General features: G+C 35.7%; 1 protein-coding gene across 1 annotated transcript in view; it reads right to left on the bottom strand.

Annotated features, from left to right (window-relative positions):
• The window catches only part of LOC108736735, a 128,213-nt gene extending 116,204 nt beyond the window's left edge, over positions 1 to 12,009 (bottom strand). Inside the window, exons 1-2 of the mRNA XM_018469285.2 lie at positions 11,884 to 12,009; positions 8,600 to 8,799 (exon numbers count right to left, since the gene is read on the bottom strand). Coding sequence (XP_018324787.1) covers positions 8,600 to 8,722 — 123 coding nt within the window. The 5' untranslated portion in view covers positions 8,723 to 8,799; positions 11,884 to 12,009. The remainder of the gene's footprint in view (positions 1 to 8,599; positions 8,800 to 11,883) is intronic.
• Between the last annotated feature and the right edge of the window lie 686 nt (positions 12,010 to 12,695).

The raw sequence follows: 12,695 nt of genomic DNA, 5'->3' as shown, positions 1-12,695 counted from the left end.
TTTCCTATCCTGAGCTAATCTTCGCATTTCCCTAAAACCAGATCATCTAACATCTACTCCTCTTAATTCCTGTTTCTGCCTCTAATATGTCCCTGACTAGACCTTCATGCCTGAGAAGGTGTCCTAACAATCTATCTCGCCTATATTTTATTGAGTTCCATAGAATCCTCGCCTGTAACACCACATTACGACCGCTTCTAACCTTTTCTTTTCTGTCGCGGCCACTGTCAATGTTTCGCACCCGTACAGTGCCGCACTCCAAACGTACACCTTTAACAACCTTTTTCGAATTTCTAAATTAATCGTTCGCGAGCATAGAAGTGAATTTTTTCTTATTGAAGGCGACACGACCCTGCGCTATCCTCTGCTTTATATCCCTACTACTCCTTCCGTCCTGATTTATCTGACTTCCTAGATATCTAAAATCGGCCACTTTTAATTTTTCGTCTCCTATCTTTATATTGTCTCTTTCCCTACTATTTCGTCCTTTACGTATCTGTATTTTTGTTTTATTTTTGTTTATCATCATATCAATGCTTTTTATTGGTGGCAAAGTATTATACGGTTTTATTTCATTCATTTTTCTTTCACTTCAATACACACAAAATACAAACATTCCATATAGTAGCAAAATCTAACTAAGAACCTCGTCAGGCTTTCTTTACAAACGGTTGAATTTTTAAAAGGAAACTACTTCTTTCGACTCCTTAGATGCAGTTTCACTTTAATCTCTATTAGGTAAGTTTATTCGCCATTTAATCTTTGAAAAACACTAAAAGCAAGTAACAACTAAAGTATGACGTTCTCCAAAGAACTTTTCAACTCTCTTCTCACGTTAGAAATGTGAGTTTGCTTGTTTGTTTATTACTATTTCACTCCTTAACTACTCAATCGATTATCATGAAATTTTGAACACATAATGTTAGGGGTACGGAAAAGGACATAGGATATCTTTTATCCAGAGTAGAATACTGTTCCCGAGGGACAGAAACAAATAATTTTATGTGATTACCGATGACCTTGACTCGTATTTAGGACATCAAACAGCGGATAAAACCTAGTCTTCCATATTTTTCATCATTAATTACATCCAGCAACTAATACGTAGTACCACTAAGCAGTTAACTAACAACATCAGCATTTGTTCGACGCTACCGACGCTAGCATCCAATAAGGTCATTGATTCAGCAGATTAAATTCTGCTAACAACGTTAATAAGCACTTTATCGTAATTCGCGTTCCCTAACCCGCTGCACTCTCTTATCCCAACGTTGCATCTCAATGGGAGAGACATTGGTAACCCAGCCATAGATGCGCTGTTCCCCTGGGCGTTGGCGTAGCTATAGGAAGACTTAACGACATGTCTTGCAAGGAATCATTATTATCTGCTAAGGATTCAGAGCACGTTTCAGAAGACCAAACAACAAGACTTCCTAAGTCAGAAGTTGGTTTAACTGGGTAATATTAATGTTGAATTATTATCAGTTAATTAGTGCGGCTTAGTGGTATCTTACACAGCGGCTTCATTGAATAGCAGCGGAACGTTAAAACAAAGAAAATAAACTAATTTGAATGTATTGTTCCACTTATGATGGAATAACTATTATGGATAATCTACAAAAAGTGTTTACAGTAAACAGTCTTTGTGTTTATTTCTCTGTTATAAACTAAGTAACTTAATTAAACTAAATTGACTGTTCCTGGCATTTTCCGTATTGGTCTAGTAAAATTCCTCAAAACTAAGAGAATGCAAACTAATTAACTAACTAACGTACACAATACATCACGAATATGGTAGAGAGATGCATCCGAAAAAGTTTTAATTTCAAATAAAAGAGATGTGGNCAAATTTGTTAAGATGCTTTTATTTTCTTTTGTAACTTCTACGAAAAATGTAGTTTGTAGATCAATAATTCACTTTATAGCATAATAAATTGAGTACCTACCTAACAGATTTAATTCCCAAAGTTGTAACAAGTTTTACTTTGTTTTGTTGGCCAGCTACTATTAATCCATATTAAAGGGGATAACCAGGAACTGCTGAGGGACTGATAAGTGTATCAGCAGTTCGCTGATGGTAGTTGGCAAAGGCAAGCCTGAAAGTTCGATGGTCGATCTAATATAATTTAAGACCATCTAAAGTGGTAGCAATAACAACGCTGCCAGCATTTATATAATAATTAGCTAATTAAATGGAGTTTGGATTACTTCAAGAAGATTCGTACATCGAATAAACGTAATAATTGTGGAGTTAATAAAATCGTTGTAGGAATGTAAGTAATGCAGTAAATTTGAATTGGTATACGTACAATACTAAAACTATTATTGGACGAATGCCGCAAGCAGCGATCGATACGACGATATCCTGTATGTATGACGCTACCGAAAGGCGAAAGCTGCTATATGTATATTTACCATCCTACGGAGAGCGGTCTATTAAAGAGAAAAAGATTAACGATGTTATAAATTCATATCACAAGTGGTATCAAATTGATTGTTAGTGAAATAAGTTAATGTACCTGTAAAATAAATTGCCTATAAACAGGATTTTTTAAATAAATGGAAGTATACTGGAAAATCCAATGATTAATTGCATAATTACGTATAGAGTTTAGGTCCGAGGAGAATTATGAGTATACGTTTAATAAAAGGGAACGTATACTACCCTTATTAAAAGTATTTCTAATCTTAATCTTAGCTGGGACTAGCAAAAAGCACCTAGAATAGCCCTTAGCGAAGGACAGTCCTAAACTTGATACTTGAAAGTAATAAGGGGGAATTGTTATTACAGAAAAGGGTCTGAATATGAGCTATGAAGTAAATATTAGGATAGTTCTTCCAGATCCTGACGTCGACCATTAAATTTTATCAGAGACGTAATTTGCATGAATACGTATATTTATTATACAGTACCTTACTCAAAAAGTTAAATCAATATTATGAGTAATTGATTGAATTTGATAGTTGCTTGCGATAGTTTAAGGAGTGTACTCTTTTATGTAAAATCCCTTTTTTAAACAAAAAATTCTTAATGGAACCCATCAAAGTAAACAAAGACACATCCTAAAAAACATCTCGATTCAAAAATCAAGAGATTTACACGCTGGTTTCCGTTTTCTCTATTTTCTCCTCAAAGCTGTGCCTAAATATAAAAGCAAAGCAAGATACGATAATACGTCTTTTTTATTGTAAAAACAACCACCGACGTTAAATATTCCTTTGTAGGTCTGTACCAGCTCTTGCATAATAATAACCTAATAAGTAGGTACTATTCTAGATAATTTCTCCAAAAATCCTTTAACATATAGAAATGAAACAAATGCCAACATGAGACCAGGCACTTCTTTTCAATTGGGCACTCTCGGCAAGTGTCCAGGGCCCCACGATCAACGGAGACCCCCTATATAGTTCCTGCCAGATCCATCCGCCAACCAAAAGCCGATAATTATCTTAAGAAAATTAATCAATAATTGTTGATAGAATATTTACTTACATAATCGCTTTTGCATGCTATAAACGCGAGCATACTTAAATGTAGGTGATTCTTCAAACATTTATATATTCTGAAATTTTATTACTTCGAATCGCGCTCCAATGAGGAAAATGCAGAATCTGACTACAAGGACTTGTCTCAAAGAATAAGACTTCGAAGTTCGCGCCAGACATTTTTTGATGAATCTGCACTGATAGTCCAAATGAGTTAGGAAGAGATATTAAAGTAGAAATACAAGGACATTGGTTATTGTTGACATAATTTTTCACTTGAAAACTTCAAATCCCGAGACAAAGTTGCGAAGAATTTGCTGCTATGAAGATGTTAACGAGAAAGAATTAGAAATAGAATGTCTGTATTTGGCAAACTAATAGTATTCCAGAAGTTTTGATAAAAAACCGAGTTAGAGANAAAATTCTTAATGGAACCCATCAAAGTAAACAAAGACACATCCTAAAAAACATCTCGATTCAAAAATCAAGAGATTTACACGCTGGTTTCCGTTTTCTCTATTTTCTCCTCAAAGCTGTGCCTAAATATAAAAGCAAAGCAAGATACGATAATACGTCTTTTTTATTGTAAAAACAACCACCGACGTTTCGCCTTAAATATTCACTTTAAAAACTCAAATTAAAAAAGTCTTACAACTAAGACGTAACGTCCGCTGTTATTTTTACAATAACAAAAACTTATTACCGTATCTTGCTTTGTTTCTAAACTACAAAAATACAAAATAGTTAAAAAGTTTTGGTTCTGTTAACCAACGATAACACTAATGCTTATTAAAACGAATTGATCCGAAATTGGCTGGAAGAATAAGAGACCATTAGAGAAGGGCAATTATCTAGCACTTTCGATAGATGACAATAATAAAGGTGGAAGAAATTCGTAAAACTCCAGACGATTACTGCTCTCTAGGAACCAATTCACTAAGTATTAAACGACTTTCATATACAGAGAGAAAAAGAAGTTAAAAAGTGAAACGGGAACGTGATCGAAATGTCAGAAAGCTTGGCTATCCCGATAATGATAACGAGCACTAGAAAATGGCTAGATACATTATGTAACTATCAAGTTTCTACTTAGGGACTTTTTATCTTTATTCAGTCTTTTTAACAGAAAATCAATAGATTCTATACCCTCCATTAAATGTACATGATGGAAAATTGCCGTCTACTTCACTTGAAAATTTAAAAGCTATAAAAGAATTCCCATTAATTAAAATGTAGGGATGAGTTGCAGAAGTAGAAGAGTGATACTCAGTTTGTATAAAGAGCAACAGGCAGTTATAGAGCTGGAGCTGCAACGTAGAGAAGTAAATATGAGGAAGGGAGTCAGACAAGGATTCAAACTGTCACCCCTAATTTTTAATCTATACACCGAAGACGCGGTCAACATCATTAAAGACAGTACAACAGTAGGGTTGGATACACAGGGGTAAAAGAATAGTACGTTTAGATTTGCAGATGATACAGAAGTATTAGCATCTAGCAAGGACTTAGAGATAGCTTTAAATAAAATGAAAGCGGTATTGACAAAACAGTATTGTATGAAAATAAATAAAAGTAAAATAAAAATACCTACTGGTATGCAAAGGAAGAAAAAGAAGGGAAAGAGCGATGTATCTAGGAAGGCAGATAAGTTAGGATGGAAGAAGAAATAAAGCAGAGGATACCACAGGGTCGAATCGCCTTAAATAAAAAGAAGTTACTTTTATGCTCGCGAAACAATTACTTTAGAATTCGAAAAAGATTAGAAGGTTAGAAGCATTCGAAAAATGGTGTTACCGTGCGAATGATGAAGATGCCGCGGAGATGGAAGGTTAGAAATGACGAGGTATTAGAAAGAATAGAACAGAGAACTCTATAGAAGTCAATAAAAAATAGGCGAGAGAGGTTGGAAAGACACCTCCTCAGACATGAAAGTCTACTCAGAGACATATTAGAGGCAGAAAAAGGAGTTAAAAGAAGTAGAGGTAGACCTATATTAGATTACTGTTCGCAAATAGTTAAGGATGTGGGCTGTTCTAGTTTTAGATAAAAAAGCAAAGATTAGCTCAAGATAGGAAGGAGTGGAAGTGCATGTCCAATAAGTCTTAGGACTGACGACCATACAATGAAAAGAATTCTAGTTCAGCCTAATAGTGGTCCTCTTATTCTTATTTAAATTTTAAGTAGTTTATTAAACTTACACCTCCACTATCCCTACCCCGAAATAACCTTCACATTCTCCAAAAACCAGAAGATTCAGATCTGTAACGATTTGTTAAACTTAATCTAATCTAGGCCTTTCCTTTCCTCTCATTACTCCCGCTCCTGCTTCTAATATCTCGTTAACGAAGGACACCTTAATATCCTAATTACAGTTTTAGTTTTAAATATTCTAAAAGATATCGAGAAGCATAAGTGTAACAGCATATTACTGACATAAAATATAGGCACGCACGAATAACGTTAAATGTGTAGACTCAATGTTTCGAATACAAAATTCTTTTCCGGTTTTATTTTTGGACAGCAAGGACAAAAGTATGTGACACTAATGAGCCCCATGTTATGTCCTTTTGTCTTTTCGTGTGTGAAGATAAAAGAATGGAAGGAAAACCTAATAAAGTCAACGCATTTTATTTCCACATATACGTATATAACAACCACCAACTGATTCGCACGAAATTTTATGCCTTTCAGGAGGTATCTACATTCCAAATACCCATGTATAACACAAAGATCAAACGAATACTTTAATTTATCGAAAAATATTTCAATTTTGTCCGTAAAATTTATTACGAAGATATAAAACACCGAATTTATTATTCAGTTTATTATTTAGACGTGGACAAAGATTCGGTTTTTAGTATACTTCATTTACTTTCTCTAGCGATGTGCCCCTTCCAATGTCTTGGATGCGCGCTGGTAAAATCGTAGATAGGGAGAAACAAGCTCATTATATTCTCGACTCTTGCTCATTAAACATACTTTTTCTTACAGTACCTGCCAAAAGTTTTGTTCAATCATGAATAGTAGTGCGAGTCGAAAACAAGCGTTAAAGCCTTTAATATGTCTTCAAATATAAATAAACCTCTCGTTGATATTTTCAGTAGTAATTGGTACCAACAACAGCACATTTGAGCAATGCAATTATAGTGGATAAAATGGTCAATTTTTCCGTGCAGTACTGTACGGATTATACGCTCCTCACCGGTTAAGAGTTTGGCCGAGAGTTGTCTCCTACCTTTTCTGGCCTAGTGCTGTTCTTTTCTGCTTTGCGCCGGTCAAACTGAAGGTCACATCGCTACAGAAAGTAAACGAAGTATATTTAGAGTTAAAACGAATTAACGCAAACATATTTGAAGTTTTGTACCCAAACATTGACGTATGAAAATATGTAACAGTTATTTCCAATTTACTTTATCAAAATCCGTTACGTTACTACTGAAGAGTTATTTTCCAGTTTATTTTATGAAAATCCATTACGTTACCACTGAGAAAATGCGAAACCAAAAATCAACAAAATGCAAACATACAAAGTGCGATCACGTATCAGTCGAAGCTTCCTGCTAAAATAGGAAAAAACCTTCAAATCAAGAAATACAGTTCATGCCTGTAAGTCGTATGCAAAACCTTGTCGGGTCCGTGAAATGTAGAATTTCAAACGCTGAATCAAATATTTATTCTTGAAAAACATCTTTTGTCAGGTTTCAATAAAAGATCAAAATAAAGTACAGCCCCGAAGCTTTGAAAATTCTATACCAACGTACACACATAGACAGAAGCACGTAGTTTAGTTTCAAGTTTGAAACAAATGGTTACTGTTCAAGAAAATATCATATTGCTTTATTTTTCCGACAACAAGAACGGATGTAAACATTCAGACGACAATATACCGCTATTTTTGTATTTTCTACCAATATGTACAAAACAATACGCTTTATTTACAACAATATGTCGTTATCGTTATCTTAGACTACAGAGACATCAGTAAATGAATTATCACAAGGTCTTGATAATTCAATTCCATCTAAACCCATTTCCGTAAACATTTAGTTGTGTTAATGACAAGGTTTATGAGAAGGACGCTAACAAAGTGAAAGCGATAAGATAGCAGGTGACTAGGTTATTAAATTGACTATCTGTGCTGCGCACGCGTAGTACGTCACATGACCGAAAGCTGCTAACTTCATTTAGGTACAGTTAGAAAGCTGAGGCTAAGAGAAATCAGGGACGTAAACATAAACTAACAGTGAGGAGGCTGTTGAAAGGAATGCGGTGCGGCAGCAGGTGCCTAAGTTCTATTGGGTATCCGTATTGCGCACGCGTTTTACATCGAAAGGCCAGAAGCTGCTAACTTCATTTAGCTAGTAAGAAAGCTGAGGCTAAGAGAAATCAGGAACGAAATATAAACTGGCAGTGAGAAGGCCGTCAAAAGGAATACGATGCGACAGCAGGTGCCTAAGTTCTATTGGGTATCCGTATTGCGCACGCCTACTACGTGGAATGACCAGAAGCTGCTAACTTCATTCAGGTACTACGAAAACGGAGGTTAAGAAAAATCAGGGACGAAACTTAAACTAGCGCTGTCAAAGGAAAAGCAGTGAGTTAGCAGGTGCCTAGATCCTATTGGCTGTGCATTCTGCGCACGCGTTTTACATCGAAAGTTCAGATGCTGCTAACTTCATTTAGCTAGTAAGATAGCTGAGGCTAAGAGAAATCAGGAACGAAATATAAACTAGCAGTGAGGAGGCTGTCGAAAGGAATGCGGTGCGGCAGCAGGTGCCTAAGTTCTATTGGGTATCCGTATTGCGCACGCCTACTACGTGGAATGACTAGAAGCTGCTAACTTCATTCAGGTACTACGAAAACTGAGGTTAAGAAAAATCAGGTACGAAACTTAAACTAGCGAAGATGAGGCTGTCAAAGGTAAAGCAGTGAGTTAGCAGGTGCCTAGATCCTATTGGCTATGCACTCTGCACCCGCGTAGTACGTCAGATAATCGACCGTTGCTATTTAATAAAACAGTAGGAATAAAAGTGTTGGAATTGTATCGACCGAATTGTTTTATTTTTAAGATTTTTGTTTTGACTTAAATGTACTTATAGTCAGATTGACCTACCTGAAAAGATGTTGACGTAGAGGGATGGGGTGCGGTGGAGCCGTAGTTGTGCTGGTAGGCCGTGTCCAAAATTTTTTTGTGTGCTGACGCATGCGCCCTGTACGCGGAGACGCTAAGCTTCATTTCGATATAGAACGACCGACGACGTCACTACCGGAACACGAAGACCCTGGACCGCCGCGGAAACGGACCAGGGCAACCTGAGAAAGAAATAAAAAAAAACTTCATAAAACCGTCTTCGCGACTGCATACACTGTTAATTGTTAAAACGTGTACATATAATGCAACCACTTGAAAAAAACTTGCAATTATCCGAGATAAAAATGTTCAGTCTCTCAGAGTCTCTGAAAGCGAGACTCGAGTCTCCGTCTCTCATCGAGTCCCTCTAGTGTCGCTGAAAATGACTGTCGAGAGTGTCAAAAAAACTGTTTAGCGTCTCTGAACGAGAGACTCGAGTCGCTCATAGAGAGATCCTTATTTCGTAACCAGTCTCTGAACGAGAGACTCGAATCTCTGAACGAGAGACTCGAATCTCTCAATAATTGGTGTCTCGATAGACATGGTTGAAATTTTCAGTTTAACCTATTTCAGAGATCCCAGTCTTTCTACGAGAGACTCGAGTCTCTCAATTTTTCAGTTTTATTAATGCAGTCTTTCTGTGAGAGACTCGAATCTCTGAATTAACAATTTTATCGTTCGAGTCTCTCATACAGAGACTGTGAGAGATCCATAAAAACACCTAGGCAATAACTGAGAGACTGTGAAAGACGCTCTCAGAGACGCTGAAAGACTCTAAGAGACTGGGGAGAGACTAAAAATTATTGTCTAGAATAACAATTCTTCCCATAAATTTAATCAGTGAAATGAAATTATTGGATTAACTGGGCTTTTAATTAATATGAGAATAAAGTAGCCTTTGTAGGATTAGTGACCCAAAACTCCTCACTTTATAAGCATCCTTTCAATCAAATACAAACTTATATATATTAAAAAGACTCATATTATATTATAATATTAAACAGAGGAAAGAAGCAGTTTTGATGATAAAATGAAGCTTCTTATGTTGCAAGTAAAAATCAACGTGTATTTGATCAATTTATAAAAGTGTCAATGCAAATAATTATCAACGTTAAAAAGCTATGATTTAATCGACACATAGGAATGCCTAATTGCACTATGTTAAAACAGTAAAAAGTGAAGCAAAATCTGCCTGGTTCAGAGGTCAAATTGGAGCAAAGCACTTCTGTGTCAACAACGCCCTAACAGACCGGTTGTTTTTAATAAAGCTTATTAGCAGAGGAGAATAACAGACCGACAAAAACATGTAAAACTGACTGGTAAACATGCACAACATTACAATATGTAATCTATATTCCTAAATATACCAATTTTTGTAAGTAGGTACGTTCTTCGCAAGTCGTAATAAAATATCAATCAGATAAATAAAATTGAGTGGGCTAAAAATCGTATTAAGTAAAGATGGGCTCCATATCCAATTTGGATCCGGCACCCGGAAGATCCGGAACTTTCTTTAAAATACGCCCGAGTACCGGATCATGACGCCGAGTACTCGACATCTGGCACTATCATCATCATCATCATAAGGTCGTCAGTCCTAAGACTGGTTGGACACGCACCTCCACTCTTTCCTATCCTGAGTTAATCTTCGCATTTCCCTAAAACTACAACATCCCACATCCTCAACTATCTGCGAACAGTAATCTAACCTAGCTCTACTTCTACTCCTCCTAACTCCCGTTTCTGCCTCTAATATGTCTCTGACTAGACCTTCATGCCTGAGAAGGTGTCCTATCAATCTATCTAGCCTATTTCTTATTGACTTCCATAGATTCCTCTGTTCTCCTATGCTTTCTAATACCTCTTCATTTATAACCTTCTCTATCAACAGTATCTCCTCATTCGCCTATAACACCACATTTCGAACGCTTCTAATCTTTTCTTTTCCGCCGCGCCCACCGTCCATGTTTAGCACCCGTGCAGCGCCGTGCTCCAAGCATACACCTTTAACAATCTTTTTCGAATTTCGAAATTAATCGTTCGCGAGCATAGAAATGAATTCTTTTTATTGAAGGCGACTCGACCCTGCGCTATCCTCTGCTTTATACCCCTACCACTCCTTCCGTTTTGACTTATCTGACTTCCTAGATATCTGAAATCAGCCACTTCTTTGAATCATTCGTCTCCCATCTATACATTCGCTCTTTCCCTATTTTTTTGCCCTTGCATACCAGTAATTTCATTTTATTTTTATTTATTTTCATACAACACTGTTTTGTCAATACCGCTTCCATTTTATTTAAATCTATCTTTAACTCCTTCTTGCTAGATGCTAATTCTGCTGTATCATCTACAACTCTGAGCATACTAGTCTTTTGCTGTATATCCCTGTATATCCATCCCTACAGAATGAAAATTTTTAATCAGGAATGTTATTGATCGACCGGTAAATGTCGATCGCCCCATAGTCACCCCTTATCTAAAGGATCCCAAACATTTGTTTTTTAAAACTGTAAACTGTAATAGCATTCACACTACAGCTTAACACATTTTTAATATGAAAGCAATTAGATATTATACCTAAAGCAAAAACTGTATAGGTACCTAAGGTCTAAGATTGTCAAAATGCAGAAAAATGCTCTGATCATGAGGTAAATAAATACTATCTATACTAAAAAAAAAGTACATGGTTGGAGAGAAAATTTGGAATTTGACTAAAAACTTTGAATAAAATAAGAAATAACGAGTTTTAATATGTTTAAATAATAATGAAAACTTTAAAATTGCATTTATTTCAGACAATTATAAACATTATTATTATATTATCAAATAAAAACGAGATTTTCAGCTAATTTTTCATTTTTTCCTCGATAACCATTTAGTGAATTTGAATAACTTTACGCTAAAGTGATTCTCCAGAGTTCAAGTTACTTATTATAAAAGTTTGAAATTTCTGGTAGCTTTTTTTCTGTTAATAAAAATAAATTTAATCTGTTCGGTTAACGAATCTCCATAAAATGACGTGTAAAATTACAATTTCTTAAAATTTCAATAACTTTTTAACGGTTTAGTGAATCGATTTGTAATTTTTACAGGAGTTTTAGAATTAAATGAGGAACGTTCTTCCAAATTTTTATTTGTCTTGTAGCATTTTGACATACCTCCCAAACATCCTTAATAAGAAAATAATTTGTTACTATTCAGCTGTTATAATTTATTTGTAAGAGCCTGAAATAATACAGATTTGTACATCAAAATAAACTTACCGCACCTCCTACGTATTGTGTGAAATGTTGAAACAACAAAATATCCTAACATTTCCCCGGTTTGGCGAAACAATTTTCCGCTAGAAGCAAACCTACTTATCGTCCGAAAACCGTTCAGAAAATCCACTTNCAAAATAAAATTAGAAAATTAGAAAATTAAAAATTGACGAGTATCTGTCTATATTTCACAACCAAAACTCCACATCACAGATAAATATTATTTGTAGACCCCTACTATGTTAATTAGGTGGTGTTTTTTAGATGTAAGGGTTTGAAAGATACGGGGGTTGAAAGTGATTGACCAAAACACCTAAGAGATTTTCATATTTTAAGAAAAGTGTTCTAAAAGATATCTGATTCGAAGAGACGGGAACGTTCTAGAATGTACGAGAACCAAAATAAGGTAGTGGTGGGGATGGTTTTTAACACTATATTAGTTCATTTTATGTATATATCTCCACCAAAGTGCCACCAAACATCCGTTTAGAATAAGTGAGACTACACCCCTGTATCTATATGAATGTTTCTTAATGTTTTTGGGTAAATCCACAGCTAGAAAGATCTCGAATATCTACAGAATTGTCTCCGAGTAGAACATTCTAGAGCGAACTAGACCGGAAGAATCCAGAACGTTCTGGAATGTTCGAGTGGTGGAGCCAGCTTCTGATTAATAAATTGGGATATTTTCATATATATATATGTACCTATAAGTATTTCGACCAGATCTCCTCATTCGCCTATAACACCACATTTCGAACGCTTCTAATCTTTTCTTTTCCGCCGCGCCCACTGTCCATGTTTCGCACCCGTAC

This window comes from Agrilus planipennis, unplaced genomic scaffold, assembly GCF_000699045.2.
Source record: "Agrilus planipennis isolate EAB-ADULT unplaced genomic scaffold, Apla_2.0 scaffold103, whole genome shotgun sequence".
NCBI classification, from domain to species: Eukaryota; Metazoa; Arthropoda; class Insecta; order Coleoptera; family Buprestidae; genus Agrilus; species Agrilus planipennis.
The sequence above is the reverse complement of the archived record's forward strand: the minus strand, read 5'-3'. Positions and strand labels throughout refer to the sequence as shown.